Raw genomic sequence first — 19,429 nt, 5'->3', positions numbered from 1 at the left:
GTTAAAAGTAAAAGAGGACTTTTACTTTAGTAATATTTTTCCAAAAGGTATTTCTACTTTCACTCAGGTACATGGTTTTTGTACTTTGTCCACCACCGTGCTGAGCTTCGAGGTGTCCACACCTGTGTGTCAGAGCTACCTAGCTCCCTCAGTAGAAGGCTACACGGGGAATGGAGGAAGACCAGTCTGGTGTGTTTATTTTGTGAAGCACAGGAAAGGCTGGTTTGGACCGAGAGAGGGTTCAGACTGAAAAGCCGCATTCAGCACACTAACTCCACCCAGTAATCTTCTGCTCTTTAGACACGTGGACGCCGGAATCCCGTGTTTAAAGAGCGAATTACTGGACGACCAGGAGGAACGCGCGACGCTGACGTTTCCTCCCACACTCTCCTCGGCTAAAGCGAGCGCTGCTTTACTTTATATGTAAGATAACGCGGAGGGGCGTGGCCTCCGCCAACCGTCACCAAGGCTACTACGCGTTCCTTCCAATCCAGAGCGGCCTCGCCGGCGCGTGGGTGTGGTTGCCGTGACAACGCCGCGCCCCCCTTCGACATCTTTCAGGAAACGAATTTAAAGAAATAGCGAAAGAAATCCAGGAACTCGAAAGGAGCCGTTTTGAAGGAAGGCGGACGGGAAAAGCTGCCTGGTCTGAACACCTTTTTGAATGTTGCGGACGACGACGCGAGAGCCAGAAGATGCTTATTAAAGAGTAGTAAGTAGTAACGGGTGTACAGGTTCCTATAAGGACGCTCAGAAATATCCTCCGCTGCGCCTCTCAGGAAAGAGACGAGGCTGAAGTTGGCTTCCTATTCGCCAGCTTGTTGTTCGAATTTTCCCGTTCCACCTTAAATGGTGCCGCAGTTCCCTCCTGTGCCTGGGGCGCTAGAGTGTAACTGCCGCACCATTTAAGGTGGACCGGGAAAACTCGAACAAGAAGCTCAGCTTCGTTGAGGAAAGAGTGAGTTAGCCAGCTAGTTGAGTACAGAAGATGGGCAGCGTCAGCGTGAACTTGACTTTTGGCTGCTCTGCTTTCTAAATCAGTCCAAACTCTCTAATGTAATGCAGTTGTTTTTTGGTCAGATAGTGGCGTTTTTGTTCCGATTAATGTCAGATTTGGTGTCAAACGCGGATGTGCTATTCGATGAGTACCTGCTCACCCGCTGCGGAACTTTTATAAGTGCTAGCTTAGCATAGCCAGTCGTTTATAACTCAGCTCGGCAAACCGCGGCTTGTTCATATCGCTGATGTTGATTATGTAAACTGATTAATGTACGTTGCAGTCATAAGATCAGGGAATCGTAAGAATGAGGTGCTTATCACTGCAAATGCCGACTCGCTGTTCTTTAGGTTAGCTTAACTCGGAGCTGTGTTATTTCTACATCTTGATGTTTTATTTATTAAATGTGATTGTCACATGCTGCTTTTCTCCAAGTCACGTGTCTCACTTACTGTAGCGTTACTGCTGATAAACCAATGACCGCCTCTGTACGCGTCAGTTACAGGTCTTTAGTACATGATGATCACGGAGAGCTGGACAGTTTGAAGACATTTGTCGTTATCGTGATAAACTACATCACGATATGCTTCTCAGAGCATATCGTGGATATCATTAGTACTTAAAAATAACTTCCCCAACTGTATGTTTGATTAAAAAGAGCATAAACAGTCCTGTTTAAATGGATTTAGTTCAGCACAGCGTGTGAAATGTTGAATACAAGTAATTGGGTTCATAGTTTTGGCAGTATTTTTTTAAATGTCTGTTCTGACTTACCAGATGCGGAAAAAATACATATCATGACATTTATCTTAAAAGAAACTTACTGAAGTATCGCAATATTACATTTTGCTGTATTGCCCAACTCTGTGACCGCGGTTAAACTGTCATTGTTCAGAATAATCACATTTTGAATGTTGACATGGTCTGGCTACATCTTAAAGCTTTAGGCTCTTTACTGTAGCCCCTCTGTACAGAGTTGTTGGCTGTTTAGGTGTGACCATTTCCCTTCAACCTTTGACCTATCTAATAGCACACACATGCATATGTGTATTATAAATCATTCAGGTGCTTTATTAATGCTGTTAGTAGATTGGACTTGACAGGATACTTAATTGAAACAAATAGGCTGCTTTTTAAAACTCCATTTAGTCCAGGTAAATGGTAAGTATTGATGTATGAGAGGACTTCACACTAAAATGGTAGTTGTGTTTATTTCTAATAATAAGATTAAAAATGAGGTAGGAAAACTTGTGTCCATGCTGGCTGTTTTGTAATGGACCCACTTTTCTCTTCCAGCCGGGTTGTCCTTCCTATTTCTGTTGAAGAGGTAAGTGCTGAGTCTTTCTTTTCCAGACTTTCAGCCCTCCTGTGTACTTCCTTTTGGCTCTCTACAGTAAAACAGGATTCTCTGCTGCATTAGAGAAAGTGAATTTAGACTCTAAAAAAGGATCCAGAGTATCTCTACAACAGACATTAGTCTATTGTATAACAGACTATATGAGCTGAATTGCGTTACATTATTAAATTTACTCAAGACAGTGCTGATCTAATACAGGGTCTTTATCAGGGATCCCTTGGCCCTGTACTTTAGCCAAAGGTTGGCATTCATTTGATCTGGTGACATGTCTCCTCCTCTTTATTACTTCACATCACAGCATTTAAAAGTAGTTCTGTTCTCCCACAGCCTGTGTGTTGATGCCTATCCTTTGCTTGAAAACCTAAAAAGTAGGCTAATCTCATGAAGGTCTGCCTGGGTCGAGGATGTGTAGTGGCATTTTGTGTCTTACTAATGTGGGTTATGCTGAAACAAAGCAACTTGCTCATAAAAGCTTCACCATCAATTTGGCGTACTGACTGAAACCGTATTAGTTAATATATTAGGCTTTGGAAATAATTATTATGGAAGCTGTATATGTGTAGTTATTGATGATTTGTATGTTCTGTCTTGGATGTGGCACTGTTTAACTGGGTTGTTGTGTATTAACTCCTAACTGTGAGCTCACAGGCAGGGCTCTCTAAAGTCTGCATTACTGTAACTCGGGACAACCTGCAATAAATCGAATCAATTGCTTAATCATTCACTACAGTGGTACATAGCATTGCAAATGAGCTACATTTGATAACATTCTGATTCGATTTCATTATAATGTTGTTGATAGGAACCAGGAGTCATGATGTCTTATAAAGCCATAACACAAATATAGCTATTTTATTTGTTATCAAAAATGACCTAAAAACATTAAATCGCCACCTGTGAAAAATCTGTCGTGACAAGTTTCACATCAAACCACTCTGAATGACTTTGTTTACATCTTAAAAATGTAATCATCCAAACAGCCTGATAAATCTAAGGAATTCCTCTGTAAGTGGGCAGCATATTTTCCTTCTGTGCTGTGACACTTTTCCAAGTGAAGCATGATACCAGGTCTCTGAGCTAGCTGTGCATTTCGCTCACTGATAGGTGGGGGGTGGAAGTAGGGGGAGGTAAAGCATAATATTATTGGTCAATATTATTTTCCCCCCACCTGCTGGTGTACTGTGATGTAATTAAAAACTCAGGAGATGTTTTTGAGGTGGGCAAAGGTAGGGGTGGGCAATATGATAGTATTTCATTGTAATCATTACAAATTGTGTCCCAATACGCTTTACGCTTTTATTGTCATTACTTAAAGAACACTGACTAACCACATGTTGCATTACAAAGTGAGCATAATAAGGCCTGTGTAACTGGATCTAGTGCAGGGCATTTGTAAAACATTGTATAAAATCATTGTGGATATTATAGTAGTTTTTGGATAGCTTATGATTGCATGTTTTTATGTAAAGGGCTCATATAATACATCAAACACTTTTAAATCAAACAAGTGAGGAAAATTCTGCCTTCCATGATATGGGACTTTTAAATGTGGCATGACTTGTATATTGTGCTTGTTCCAGCATATCAAACCTGAAAAAAATGAAATATCATTATACATTTTGTGCCATATTGCCTCCCCTAGAGGTTCAGGGTTCAGTACAAGGCTGTTGAGGGTTGGCAGGTCAGCAGCACATGAGTTTATACAGATCTTCACATCATTAGTCAGTTTCCTGGAAGAACTACTTTGACATCCAGGCAATAGGATCTGCACAGGATCAGTGTCAACAGCCAAATGCACACAATGATCATTAATCTACTCTAATGGGAGGTTGCTTCAAACTAGGTGACTCTAGACTAGAGGCTAAGTCAGTGGCTTGTGATTTTGAATTTACACCATGTCAGTTGCTTTTGTGGTGTCTTGATGCTAACTGTCCTGCCTTGAGCTGCAAGACTTCTGAAATTTTTAGGCCTAACTTAGCTGATGACACAGTTCTGTAGATAATTTCCACGACCACATGACGTAATGTAAAGGTTTCCAAGCAGCCTCTTTCCACAAGAATACAGTGTTGTAGATGTAAGGTGCTGTGCGCTATGAATGTGGATTTTTCTGCTCTGTAGTACCAGGTGGGCCAGCTGTACTCAGTAGCTGAGGCCAGTAAGAATGAAACGGGGGGAGGAGAGGGGGTGGAGGTGCTGAAGAATGAACCCTATGAGAAGGAAGATGGGGAGAAAGGACAGTACACACACAAGATCTACCACTTGCAGAGGTAAACACATCATAAGAATAATTACTATGCATGCAGTCACTGTCATAACAAATCCTTGTATCTCCAAAATGGTAACTTTACTGGAGAACATACATTACTTTAATGTATGTAAATGAGATGTGTATATAATGTGTGTATATATAATATACATTCATAAACATTGTGCTTCTAGTTGTTCACTTTTGCTAAGTGCTCTCTCTCTCACTGTCTCATTCATGTAGTAAAGTACCAACGTTTGTGCGGATGCTGGCTCCATCATCTGCTCTAAATATCCATGAAAAGGCCTGGAATGCTTACCCATACTGTCGCACAGGTAAGTCCCACAACTGGTTTACACTGATACATATTCTTGTCCAGTATTTGTAGTGCTGTAGTACCGGACTCAAGACCTTTTTTGAAGATTATTTAGTCAAGATTTGAAAATCAAAAACCGTGTAATCTGATCAGGGGTGCCCAAACTGTATATCCAAATGCACTCAGTCTTAGTCATGGTAAAAGCACGAGTATCCTGAATATAACTATATTTAAAAATGCACATACTACGTATTTTGCAACAGCTGTGTGCTAAACTACTTTGAATTGTGTCTTTTCCATGTGCTGTTCTCTCTGTCCTCATCTGTAGTTCTCACAGTAAGTGTTGTATTCCTTATTTATCTTAGGCATGGCCTCACCCAAATTGATTTGCAGACTGCTTAATTTAAATATGAATGCACACACTACCGATTTGCATGCTAACAGTTGCAAGAGAGCTTTTGACAGAGGAGATTGTAACATGTCCTGCCCACAAGATCAAACCAAAAATGTGAATTGTGCCATTCTGTCAGCTGTGTGTGTGTTTTTGTGTCCAACTACTGCTCTTTTTCTGCAGTTCTTTAACAGAAATACTCTATAGTCATGCTTCAAAAATGTTGGAATTTTGGGGGTTCCAGGAATAATGCTGACTGAAACGTTAATCTTTTCCTCTCTTTTGGCAGAATGAGTACATGAAAGATAATTTTATGATCATGATTGAGACGTGGCACAAGCCTGACATCGGTGACCAAGAAAATGTGAGTGATGCTTAATGTCTTGTCTAATGTATATCACTGAAAAAATAACTCAAAGTTCTATATCCTGCACACTAAACATACAGTTAGTGTGTTGCACATCTGTTGGGAAAATATTAATTTGAAGTTTAAGGAACTTTTCTAGATGATGTAAACAGTAGACTATTATCTCAATGTCCTCTATACTGTTAAATGTGTTTTGTGCAGGTACACAAGCTTGACCCAGAAACGTGGAAAAAGGTTGAGGTTGTTTACATTGATATTGCGGACAAGAGTCAAGTAGATCCTAAGGTGAGTGACCACAGGGGCATTTGTTGCATGTACTGCAGCTATTAGTACATTGCTATTGAATGTGGATCCTTCTAGGCTTAAGCACCCACTCATTCCTCTTTGCCACAGTAAATCTGAATCTGTAGTTTAAGCACTTTTAAATATTTTTTTATACCTTCATGATAAACTTTTAATGGGTCATGATGTTCGTTGCAAATAAATGTTAGTATCAATTTGAAATTGGAGTTATTGTAGAAACTGCATATTTCACTAAACTTGCTTTCTGAATGCATCATCCTAAATATCTAGTTAATAACTAGATAAATAACTCATTAAAATAAATGTCAAGTTCAACTGAGTTTTTAAAAAAAATCTGAATAATTAAATTGTTGAGATGTAAACAAAGTCATTCAGAGTGATTAGATGTGAAATCGTTCATTTTAGAGAAAATTGCTGATATAGATTTCTTTACACTGGTTGTGATAGGAATCAGGGTCATTATGTCTGCAACACAAAGTAGCCATTTTATTTACTGTCTAAAACCCCAGTGAACCTACACACGTTTTCTCAGCTTTTATATGTAAATTAGTAAAATAGTGGTAAATCTGAAAAAAACAGTAGGTTTTCCTTGCGTACTACTTTGCCTCCTAACACCTACATGTACCTCTCTGCCATGAACAGATTTTAAAAGTCTAAAACTTTTAAATTTTAGTCTAAAACTTCATCAGAAAATTATTTTTAAACAGTGTCTCAGTCATCAGGCAGCGTGTTCATTACCATTTCATATTATAGCTTTTCGTGAGTGACCTTTTAGGGGCAATGAACTCTTTGGACATCTGGTTCCTATTACCAACACTGAGAACAATTTTAATTTGGTAAGTTTCTGTAGAACAGGGCATTTCACATCAAACCACTCTGATTGACTCTGTTTACAACTTAATTATGCAGAAATTTAGAACAATCGGAACTCTAACTTTAGCCTCAATCCAAATTATAATCCCTAAAACTAATGCTGTCAATAATCAGATGAGACCCCGTTTACACCTGGTCACTTTGTGACTAGTATCTGGATTGTATCCTGAACAAATTTTAGCCACATGTGTTTACTCTTGTTAGTCAAATGCGTCTCCGGTTAGTCAGACTGATTCCTGTGTGGGACAGAATATACAAATCCACTCATTACATGGCAATCAGTTACTAATTGTTTATTAAGTCGTCTGCAGTTTGTTTTGCACAGTAGTGTTGGTCCATGTTGCTATTAAGCATTTCGAAATATAATCCTGATACTCCAGATGACCGGGGTAAACAGGGTCTGAGTTTCACCACAGTTTAACAGCTTTGGCATTTGTAGATATAGGTAACCACCAAAATAAAATGTAACCCAACTTTTGTTAAACCTAAACAGATCAAGCCTGAACGAGACATAAGAGTAAGGCTAATCCATGTCCAAGAAACCAGCCATTAGAGTTCAAGAAATTTGCTACAGATTCTGCTTAATTTAACACACTGAAGTACTAATTAACAAAGCCTTCATGAACTTGAATGGGTTGTGTTAGAAGAGGCAAAATGCTAATCTCTGTGGAGTTTGGCCCCACAGGACCTGATATCGACACCCCTACTCTATCCTTTACTTTGTGCTCATCTACTATCTCACTACAAAAGCAACTTTATCCTACAATTCTTGCATATATATTGAGTGAGGTGGAAAAAGGTGAAGAGATTTCCTAGGCTACTACATTCAGTAGTAAAAAGATCTGTCATGGCTTTCAGTCCTTTATGTTTGGAATATGTGTCTTGATTACCTCCGCATCTGTGAGTAGTCATTTTAAAAGAAACACAAATAGAACTGTTCCTGTATGCAAACAAAGTGTTCAAAAAGTTACGCACAAAGAAAATCAGATGTCGAACTATGATTAACGATCAGATTTCTTTATTAAAAAAAATCACTTATGGTGAGCAATAAAGTTGGTCAAATTAAGTACATGGAGTCATTAAGGGATTAAGGAAAAACAGACAAGTATGCATGAATAAATGGCAGAAGTATGTGTAATTGCAAATCATTCTCAACACTATTGTTTAAAAATACTTTGTTAAAACTCATTTCATGCATTGTTGTACTGTGCTATTCTGCCAGAAGACACTGAATTTTTCCATCTGCAAATAAATCAAGTCTTTGAAGTGTGAGAGGGGCTGCCAGGTGCAGTGGGTAGAAGGAATATTAAATAGACCACTCATAGTCCTTTGAGATAATTTCAAAACAATATTGGGAGGTGTACAAAACCATACATCTTCATTATGAGACAGGAAGAAAATCATAAATCTTCATAGCAGAACATAATGTTGCTGACCTTCAAGAAAGGGATTCTGAAGACTGCAACATAATCTGAGAACAGATCAACTTTTCACTGTTTAAAAAAAGTGGGGCAGCTCTCTCACTTACTCTCCATCTCCCTCTTACAGGACTTTAAACCAGAGGAGGATCCAGCCACATTTAAGTCTGCAAAGACTGGAAGGGGGCCTTTAGGACCAGAATGGAAAGTATGTATGACATACCTTAAAAGTTTAAATCTTGAACTGAGCCATATAATCTATCAATAGAAATGTTCATATACACCAGAGGTCCATCCCAGCTAAATCTCACATGCGTATCCTCTCCCAAAATAGAAAGAGCTTCCTCAGAAGACAGACTGTCCTCACATGTGTGCCTATAAGCTTGTCACTGTCAAGTTCAAGTGGTTTGGTTTACAGAACAAGGTGGAGGGCTTTATCCACAAGGTATGACTCTAGAAGAACTGTATAGAGTGTTTATATGTTTAGTTCATTTGTAATCTATGCACAATGTAAAGAGCACAGTTGGAACATACATGTTTATTCAGTTTTTGCAGTGGAATGATCCTGTTCCATATGTGAGATTTCAGATTGCAATACATTTCATCTGTAGCACATGAACTTTTTTTTCTTTTCTTTTTCCAGCAAGAGAAGCGTCTGTTTACCAACTTCCATAGGCAGCTCTTCTGCTGGTTGGATAAGTGGATTGATTTGACAATGGATGACATTCGGCGGATGGAAGAGGATACGCAAAAGGAACTTGACAAGGTATTAAATAATGTATAGAGTGTATTAAATAGCTTTTATAACATGTTAAATTCACTACATGTTCAAAGCATCTAGACGCTGTTTCTGATGAATTCAGCTACTTTTGAGGTGCACACATGGCTGGCATTGCTGCACACACACAGCTTGTGTAATCTCTATAGAAAAGCATAGAGCTGGACTATCTGGAGCAGATGAGTCTAAGGTCACCATGCCCAGTGCCAAGCTCTTCATTGGGCTGTGAAGCCATAGACCTGCATTCTTTGGAGTGATGGAGCAACATCCAATACCTTTTGGAATGAGTTAGAGTGGTGTTTGTGATCCAGAACTAATCATCTAACATCAGTATCTGACCTCACTAATGCTTTTGTGACTGAATTCAGTCACATACCTACAGCAATATTCCATCATCTACTGTAAAGCATTCCCAGAAGAGTAGGCTGTTACTGCAGCAAAGCTCTAGAATTAATACCCCCTATTAATACCCTTAATTTTAGAAAAAAAAATATTGGGTTAGTAAGGGTCTGCAAGCTTCTGGACATATATGGTAGCCTTTTAATTAATATAACAACCTTTCAATTACTCAACTTCCAGTCTAAACAGTCATAAAACAAGTTGTTAATTTCTCAGGAGACATTTCAGAATCAGAAATAAGATAATTCAGTTTTATAAGGGAAATGAAAGTCAAAGGAAGTTAAAAAACAGTTTCCAAAACTGGAGTTGAAGAAATGATTAAAAGAGAAAATAGGACTCATAACAGCCATGCAAGACCATTGAAACTAATGAAATAAAGAAGCTGCTGGTGTTCTCAGAATAATGGAATGACCAACCCAGAGTCTGTAACTCCACATCTTTGAATGTGTTTGGCATTATTTGGGTTGTGAGAAGCAGAAAATGCAATGAACGTCTAAGACTGTGGAATATCCTTGCAGATTTCTTTGAAAAACTAAAAGCAAGCTTTCTGAAAAGAGTGGAAGTTGTAATAAAAGCAGGGTGGACACACAAAATACAAAACAAATTGATATTTAGTTGTTAAGACTTCAATGTAAAGCTCTATTTATGTTTTTATATGTTTTATGCTTTATTTTCTTCCCTTTTTCCTGATGCTGGAAAATAAGACATTTACTTAATGGCTGATTTAAATTAAATTTAAATAAAGGGTGATCTCTGACTTTTTCAGTAATATCGTTATCATAGATTCAAAATATATTTTCTTGTTACCTATATGTTTAGCTGCTCTTTTAGCAGCATGCAAAAAGAATGATGCTGCATTAACAAAGCCTTTAGCATCTTGAAGTAACATGCTAAAATATGCTAGAAGTATCCACTATATATATATTTTTTTTTGGCTTTCTGTTTGTATTAGATACGTCTTTTATCATATTTAGTGCAGTATTCAGGACTAAGCTTTTCCCCCATGCCTTCTGTAGATGCGAGAAAAGGACCCAGTAAAGGGGATGTCTGCTGCAGATGACTAAGGCCCTGCAGCTGGGACTGTGTAAGTACACTTAAGGTTCTAATTACTGGCATCTGGTAGAATAATTGCTACTGAGTGCTGCTTCACTGGCATACAGTGACAACTGAATTGAGTCATGATAAGCCAGTAGTCATTCTTGATTCCTTAGAAAACTGTACACATACAGAGGAACCATTTTAAAAGGGTGCACTAATCAAGACTTTTTATGAGCTGATGCCGTTTAATTTTTTTGTTAATAAGCAAGACAATAACACTGCTTATTTGAGATTTACCTGATTTTTGCATTCTGCGGACTAAGCAAGCACAATTCATTTTCTAGTGTGTTTAAGATATTCGTAGTGTTCAGTAACATTAGTTGTACTGAAAGTCTTTGGTGTATTTCCTCCTCTGACAACTTTTTCTTCCTCTTCACACTTTTCCAAACAGCTAATTTTTGGTAAAGTGTTGCTACAGCCATTCAATGCAATGTAAAGTACAATTCAATGTCCTTGACTCACATTATTTATGTCATAAAATCGTTACACCGATCATCCAAAATAAAAATAAATTGTGTGTTTGCTGATTACATATTAGGAGAGACTAGAATTTGCTACAATCTGCTGTTAACCATACGTAGTGTTCATGTAGACAAAGGGTGTCTAATCTTACCCACAAAGGGCTGGTGTGATTGCAAGATTTTCATTTCAAAAAAGTAGGAGCACCTGATCAGTTGTTTGAAGACTGAAACCAACTATTTACATAAGCAGGATCAGGTGTGCTCCTGCTTGATTGGAATTTTACCCTTAACATAAAACATCAGACACCTCTAATGTAGACTGATTATCTGACTCTTTCCACTTTATTTTTTGATGTATTTTAGATATTGCCCTTCCAGCAGCAGTATTGTTCATGTCCCAGACAGTGGTGTCAGAGAGTTTCTTTCTCTCCTCATGGTCCAGTATGGTGCCTCTCTCAACTCCTTCACACCATGGAGCACTTACAGGCTGCAAAACCCTCCCACAGCTGATTCGTACACTAATAACATATGAAAATGTCACTTGTTCTAAATGTTTATTTTTTTATGATTTACTGCTGTTTGTTTTGAGATTTTGTCACCATAAGTTTTTTTTTCCCCCACTGTGTTTTTACTTAGTGGACTGATTGTTTTTGTGCTTACCATTTTTTTACATTTAAAATTATTATACAATTTGTATCACCACTGACAAACAAAACCACAACACTCAGCAGAGGTTTTTACTTTTGTTTTCTCTGACTAGCTCCATTCACTCCTTTGAGCTGCATTCACTCCATTGTGTTTTAAGCTGCCTTAAGGATAAAACGGCCTAGTTACCCTGAGTGTGTCTGGATAGGTGGTGTCTAAGGACCTAAGCCAGCACCTGACCACCACTTTTTTTTACTCCTCTGAAAAGGCGAAGTCTAAGCAGTATGGTGTAATTGTGTTTACATGAATTAACCTCAACCTGATTAAAATGCATTAAGGGTCTAGGGGAAGTGAACATGGGGTTATTTAGCTCTGAGGCGCCTCTGCCTTCACTGTAATTGGAGTAAGTCCATGTCAGGGTTGGGATAATTTTGAATTGGGTCTACATGTTTGGAATTGTGTACTTTTGCCTCTGTTTTAAAATGGGGCTTATCAATTGTATTGTATTTATTCACTGGGCATTTTGCAGTTTTGTCAAACTTTCTGTTATGGGATAGAGAAACACTGTATGTGTTTACTGGGCTGATAATGTTCTACTCTTCTTCCTATGATCATGATTCAAAACAATTAAAATAAAAATAAGAACTTATTAATAAGAGTCTTTTTTTCCTGAAACAGTCATTATTTGCTGTGCAGTTTAGTTTTGTTTGCCATGTGACAAATTTAAAGCAGTGTGAGTTTGTATGAAATCTTGGCCCTTGTCCAGAAATCATCTGATGTCTAATGGAGCTCAGAGGAACCAGCACTAACCGAGGTCTGAAGGCCTGTGTAAATGTTGAAAGAAAGTCTGTAGAAGTAAAAGCAAGACTGATTGGCCTCACATTTGATGAAAGCTGGGCCTTTTAAATTGAACGCTGTCAAGAAAGAGAAGGCCCAAAACTCAGTAGAGCCCTATTTGATATAATACCATATTTGGTATTATTAGACACTTATCACTTTTAACAGAATGTGAATGTTTCTAATAGATTTGTAGTGAGCAAATCAGAAACTGTGAGACTAAGACAGCGAGGACAGAAAGTGTATCTGTGTATCTTTCCCTGAGTCGAGATGTTTTACTGTGATTTTCAGTAGAATTGACCTTCCCTTGCTCTCTTTTCTCTTTTGTCTCTTTCTCATACACAAACATCAGAGTTGTGCAGAAAAACAGCTTAAATATCACCCTGCTTTTATTTATTGTCTGCCTCTCTTTGCATATGGAGATTAGTTGTGTGTACAGTACCAGATGGCTGGCTTTTACTGACTTGAATATGCCTAGATATTGCAAATGGAACTTTTCATGATTTCAGTACTGTGCAAATATTGCAATGAATGTGGGTGTACGGCCTAGAACTTTGAATGGTGACAGATGGGCGCAGTGCTTCACTGTAGTGCTTGGCCATATTAATACAATTTAATGACATTTTACAAATATATCATAGTTTAGAAGATCCCATGTTTCCTGAGTGCGGCTGACAGAATGTCTGACACACCTGGCATAGCTTGTTTTCTTCTGTTAAAATTACAACAAAGGGAGGCTTACACAATATTATACAGGTACAGCAGACAGAAAGCACATTTCCAGAAAGTTTTTATGTATTTCTAACCCTCTTGTTTCTAAGCAATCAGAAACAATCAACAAATGCCAGTTAACATGGCATAAGTAAACTGAAAGAATAGAGTTTACGAAGCTGAAGTGCTTGGCAACAGGAACACTGTGATATTGGTATAGTTAATTTATCATGCTGCACTACTTTTCTGTTCAAAATTTAACAGTGTCAACCAGAAAGGCAAATATCAAAACCTAGGATCCAACAGGGCAGTGTTTCTTAATCCTGGTACAGCAGGACCCACCAGCTATTCCTGCTCCAACACACCTGATCCAGTTCATCAACTGATTGTCAAGTCCTTCGTCAGCTGGATCAAGTGTGTTGAGGCAGGGAATAGTTCAAATTGCAATGCTGTGTACACAGCAGCAAGATTAAGAGTCAATGCAATAAAGCAGAGTTATATTATTATCAGATTTGGGGTAAATAGGTGGTGATACCAAGATGGGGGGACAATAAGTGAATCTGTCTCTCTGGACCCAGGGATTCAAAACAGAAAAACAGTATAATTTTAGGGCAGACTCTGTTTCTTAAAAATCAAATAGCTGAAGTTTCATTGTTCCAGGGTCATCGTTTGACCTTGGTGGATTCCCACAGCTTTACCTTCACCACACCAGCCTCAAACGTCATAATTTCTAGGCCATGCTTCACTCTTAGCAAAAAGGGATCTACAGTTGTATGCAAAAGTTTGAACACTCCAGTTGAATTACGTTTTGTTAATTTTCTAAGTGAAAATTAGTTAACATCCTATACAGGGAACTTGAGTATGGCACTTTTCTGCAAATTTTAGTGCACAATTTCTATTTCTGTGCTAACACTTTAGAAAAAATAAAACATAAGATATATAACGTTCCATAACCTTTGCACAGACCACCTTAATTTTTTCCCCAATAAATTACATTCAGTAAATAAACAGCAGTTGTGTATTATAATGTGCAGATGCATGTTTTCTTTGTAGGATGTTTTAATTTCTTTTCACTTAGAAAATCAACAAAATATCAATCTTGCATATGACTGCATATAGTACTAAAAAGGTTATATTGCTTAATACCAAAAATAGCAGAACACTTTTTGGTGCTATATAGTATTTTTCATTTTAAAACGTTCTTTAAAGAGCATTAAAAGCTATATACAACAGGTTTTTCATCATAGAGATGAACCATTTAAGCATGCAAAGAACAATTTATGAATTCAAATAGTTATTTCAGTCATCATGGTTCTATATAGACTATTTATCACAGATAGTGAAACAAACCGTGTCTTCCTGTAGTCAACATAACATGACGTTTACTCAGATGTTGTAGACAGTAGTAAACAAAATGTGTGACCTCCACTGACTGCTCTGTTGTCTAAACACATTTCAGAACAACAGCAGGCTCTATTTTCAGCCTCATAGGCCACAGTGTGAATTTGATCTTTTCCTGTTATGCTACCGATTTGAACTTTACTCAGGCATGAAATAGAGTGGGCAGAATTACATATCGGACCCTAGTGATCTAAAAGATCAAGTTCTCTTTAAGGATACACTAAGCTGATTGATCCTGAAGATTTGTTTAGGGTACATCTCATGATCTCTCATACCTGAAAAGACTTTCAGGTTCACTGGTGTCTGGTATTGTGGTTTCATTTCAGAGGTTTTGTCTTTGCTCATGTTTTTCAGCTAATTTGGCAATTTCTGTTCAAAGTCACAAGATGGCAGCAGAGCTCACAGTTTCAGCTCCTTTATCTGAACAGACAAGTTACCCGTACAGATAGAAAATGAATTTATGTTTAATAGAATCCTAATAAAACACATTGTAAGTCATTTTTATGTTCTCTCAGTTTTAAAGCACACACTGATAATGCGAGTACCATGGTTTCATTTCACTTTTGGAATATTGCTTATTTAGGCCTTCTCTGACACTTCAAGATGATAAAATGTTTTTTGTTTTTTTTTTATGTTTTTTGTGTTATGTTACTTGGGGACTGGAAGGCATTTTTCTGTAGACTAAATCAATAAACAATAGATAGACTAAGACTGACTCCAAATGCAGCAGCCAGAGTGATGACATCAGCTCATGACATCAAAATGAGCACATTATACTGGTTCTGGGGTCTTTTTGTTGGTTTTGTAATAGCCCTTTAGTTTACTTTTAATTATTCTAAATTTGGTTTTACAGTTTGTTATTTTAATGGCTTGTGCTTTATATCCTCTTAGTATCAACAGCTACAACAACAACAACAACAACAACAACACACACACACACACACACACACACACACACACACACACACATATATATATATATATATATATATATATATATATATATATATAGTGCTGCTGTTGGAAACCTTGTATCTCCATTTTTCAGTTTTTGGCATAATTTGAAAACGCCTGTTGCCCTTTACAAGTGTGTAAATTTCATGATAAATGGATCAAAAGAAATGGCCCAAAATGACAAAATGTCTTAAAAAAAAGGCTGGTTCCATTGACTTACATTAAAAGAAAAGTAGGTTTTTTCCTTCTCTTTTGTTTATACTCAAACACATACTTTTTTGGGTAGTATTTATAAGTTCATAAGTTATACAAATTCAAAAGACATTATGTGTGTAAATGTGAAGTAATACATGCGCTGAATGTTTGACTACAGCTGTCCAGATGTATTCAGTGCTCAATTTTTTTGTGAGAGTGTGCATGTGTGATTTTGTGTTTGCTTATCTGTGTATCTTGTTATCTACTTGCCTTGAAGTGACAGAGCTAGATGAGAGTCAGGTGACTGCAGTATGTAGAGCGATGTTTTTCTGTTCTCTGTTGTTTGTATAAACAACGATACTATAACCTTAATGTGATCAACCTTCACCTACACTTTAACACATATGCACATATTGTTTTACATGCCACTACATGTTTAAATATATTTACTGTAATCAAGGCCAAATGTGTCATTAGCTGTGGGCTGTGACAGTTATGAGTAACAGAGAACACCCTTTAACACACTGAGCTATTTCTGGCAATGCCTTCTTAATGCACTGACGAAACCCCTCCCCTTCCTTTACTTAATACCAAAACACTGTGCCCACTTTTCCCTAGTTACATGTTTATACTCAAGAAACAAATGACCACATTCCACATACACCATGTACAATGCCTTAAAGAGCCCATTTCCTACATTTTTGTTTTTTGTTTTTCCCCAGAAGTTCACTTTTGGTTTGTGTGGTTTTGTGCAGCAAAGATGGTCATAATTTACTTTTACTTTTTTTTTGACCATTTTACAACCTGTCTTTTTTTTTTTATAATAATTAAATGGCTGTTTTTTTTTGTTGTTGTTGTTGTTGTTGTTGTTGTTGTACCTTTAAAATAAGTCAGTGACCTCTGCTCTGATTGGCTGCTCTGCATTATACCTCAATCAAAAAGCTGGAACAGGCTTAAACAATCCTTATAATGTCAGTATTTAATGGATATGTAATTGTATGCAAAAGTTAGGGTGCACCTGGTAAAACTGTAAATTTGTACACATTGTCTACAGAGCACACAATCCTACATGTTTTAACACATGATTACTGTTTTTTAACATAGATGACATGTTGGGAAATGTGGCACATTTTATATTTTATGTTTTTTTTGTTTTCCTAAAATGTTAAACAGAGTAAGTAAATAGAAATTGTGCACTAATATGCACTACATGGCATATTTATATGAGGATGTGTTAACATATTTTCACTTAGAAATGCAACAAACATATAATTGACTGGGAGTGTTCAAACTTTTGCTTATGACTATGTGAATGCTTTAAAAAATGTTAAATTCAAAACGGGGTGTTTTAGACACTGTATGGACTGAGCAGTGAATGGTGTGTTTTGGAACTTGAATATACACACACACACACATTTTCTAAACTGCGGTTGCGTGGGGAGCTGGAGCCCATCCCAGCGGTCAGTGGGCGGAAGGCAGGAAACACCCTGTACAGGTGAAACTTAAATAATATTTACTAATTTTATCAAATGTGAGGAAAGTATGTTTTTCCATGATATGAGCCTTTTAACATTCAACTCAGTTATTTAAATGTAATGAATTGAATCACCCAGTGCCCGCCAAATATGAAATGACTTACATTGCAGTTATATAAGTGACCTAAAAGATTAGTTTGTATTACCTAATTGGTTACTGGTGTAATGAAAATACACAATTTCTAAATACACTCTTCAGTCCTCTGCTCTCCTCAGGGGAAATTGTTTTAACTTAATTGTGGGGAATTAGTTTAAGATTAATGTGTTCCATCCTTACTTACTTTACTTTACCTTTTCCTCTTTTGCTGGCCCTGCATGGACCTTCCAGTGGTCATACATTAGACATCTGACATACCAAAAATGTGCTTTAAATATTGTGTGCATTACAACAGCATCAGCTTTTTAAAAATTTGCTTTAAAAACTCTAAACACCACCTGTAAACATCAACAGTGTTTGCAGATTGAACGGTAGAATAGATGCTTGCTCAGCTCCAGTGTGTTTAGTTCCAGTGTGTTTAGCTCAGGTGTGTGTAGCTCAGGTGTGTTTAGCTCGTGTCTGATGTTTTATTAACATTTCCTTCCATCAGCTCACATTTCAGTGACTCTGTGAGTGAGGAAGGTGTTAGCAGTGTTTGATTATTGAGATCACCGTGTAAAAATGAGTTTCTCACTACAATAAGACTATGAGATCGTGAAGTTATTGCCATACAGCCACTGTGAGACAAATGTTTAATATATTCTTTTCCAGACATTTAAATTAAATATGTATTTTTAAAAAAGCAAAATAACAACAGAAGAAAAGAGAAGAAAAGAAATAGTCAATTTTAGGGAACTCTCTCCTGAGTGAAATATCACCACATTTTATTAACTTTGACCTTCCTTCAGATTCTTATTTATACTCTGTTTTTATGTTATTTTTATGACGTATTTTGTTTTATGACCTTAATGTTATTTGTACACAATTTTAAACGTTTTATTTATCCAGCTTAAAAAATAATCATGTCTTATCGTTACTGTTACCTTTTTAATCTGACGAAGAGCTTTTCTGTTGATTTTTATTCGTCCTGCACTTCTTCTGTCTTCTTTTTGTGCCGTTTGTTTATCCATTTCAGTGCCGTTCACTTCCCTTCACCCGTTTTCCGCGGTCGGGTTCTCGTCCCCTCCCTGTGAGCCCTCCTTCTGAGGGTTTAGTGTGAGTGCTCTAGTGTCTCTCGGTTTGGAGCGCAGCCGCTCGTGTATACGTGCAGTCCTGCACTCGCCGCCGCGGTGCATGCTGGGATCTTGAGCAGCAGCAGCGCTGACCTTGGCGCTGAGAGCGCTCATCCTGCAGCTCAAACAGGCAGAGCAGAGCCACTTTTCTAATTATAAAAATGTCCACGCACGGACAAATCACGTCCCCCAACGTCTGACCATCAATCGTGGTCAAAGAGGCCGTTTGGTGCCGCTCTGAAGGGGCAGAAATTGGCCTCATTAAGCGTTTCGTCCTCTGTCACAAACAGCGTGACCTAATCTGAGTCGGATCAGCTCAGTTGAACTCGAACCTTCCCTGAAAGCTTCATCATATTTACTGAGACAACAATCTGCGCCCTGACTGACTGATTTAAACCTCTATTTATAGAAGGAAACGGTCAGGGCTTTGCGAGAAACAAGCTGCGTCCCATCACGATATGAATCTAGTGTCTCTAACAGACAGTAGAAGGTAAACTGTGAAGAAATGGGACACTTCATGGTAGAAGCAGAAAGTGAGTTGTTACGAGTCTCCTAAATGTAAATATATTACATCTGTATTGAATGTATCATTTTAATGTTACAGGCCCTCGAAAACAGGCACCATTTTCACCTGGACCGTTTTTGCAGGTGTGGTGACAAAAGTGGGACAGCAAATACAGGAAGATTGTACAAAGCAACAGAACATCCAGTCACATAAATAACAATTAGATAGAAAGAAAGATTAAACGATAGAGTCATTTGCAAAAGTTTGAACAACACTAGTCGGATTAGAAGTTTTGTTGATTTTCTGGGGGTATTGTGAAAATAACACATTCTCTGAACAGAACAAACTTTAATATAACATCTTTCTGCTAAAACACCCCTCATCCTGTATCAGACTTCTGAGGTGCTGGAGCAAAAGCTTTTGTTTTTGCTTTA

At 37.6% G+C, this 19,429-nt stretch overlaps 1 protein-coding gene across 1 annotated transcript; it reads left to right on the top strand.

Moving 5' to 3' along the window:
- The first annotated feature begins 564 nt into the window (after positions 1 to 564).
- Positions 565 to 12,306, top strand: pitpnaa (phosphatidylinositol transfer protein, alpha a). The gene is made up of 12 exons (XM_036563752.1): positions 565 to 712; positions 2,294 to 2,324; positions 4,473 to 4,621; positions 4,843 to 4,934; positions 5,244 to 5,251; positions 5,596 to 5,670; positions 5,875 to 5,958; positions 8,398 to 8,475; positions 8,602 to 8,712; positions 8,911 to 9,033; positions 10,461 to 10,528; positions 11,367 to 12,306. The coding sequence occupies exons 1-11, from the start codon at positions 696 to 698 to the stop codon at positions 10,506 to 10,508; spliced, it is 816 nt and encodes a 271-aa protein (XP_036419645.1). The 5' UTR covers positions 565 to 695; the 3' UTR covers positions 10,509 to 10,528; positions 11,367 to 12,306.
- Positions 12,307 to 19,429: the final 7,123 nt, after the last annotated feature.

Source organism: Colossoma macropomum, unplaced genomic scaffold (assembly GCF_904425465.1).
Source record: "Colossoma macropomum unplaced genomic scaffold, Colossoma_macropomum, whole genome shotgun sequence".
Classification (NCBI taxonomy): Eukaryota; Metazoa; Chordata; class Actinopteri; order Characiformes; family Serrasalmidae; genus Colossoma; species Colossoma macropomum.
The sequence above is the reverse complement of the archived record's forward strand: the minus strand, read 5'-3'. Positions and strand labels throughout refer to the sequence as shown.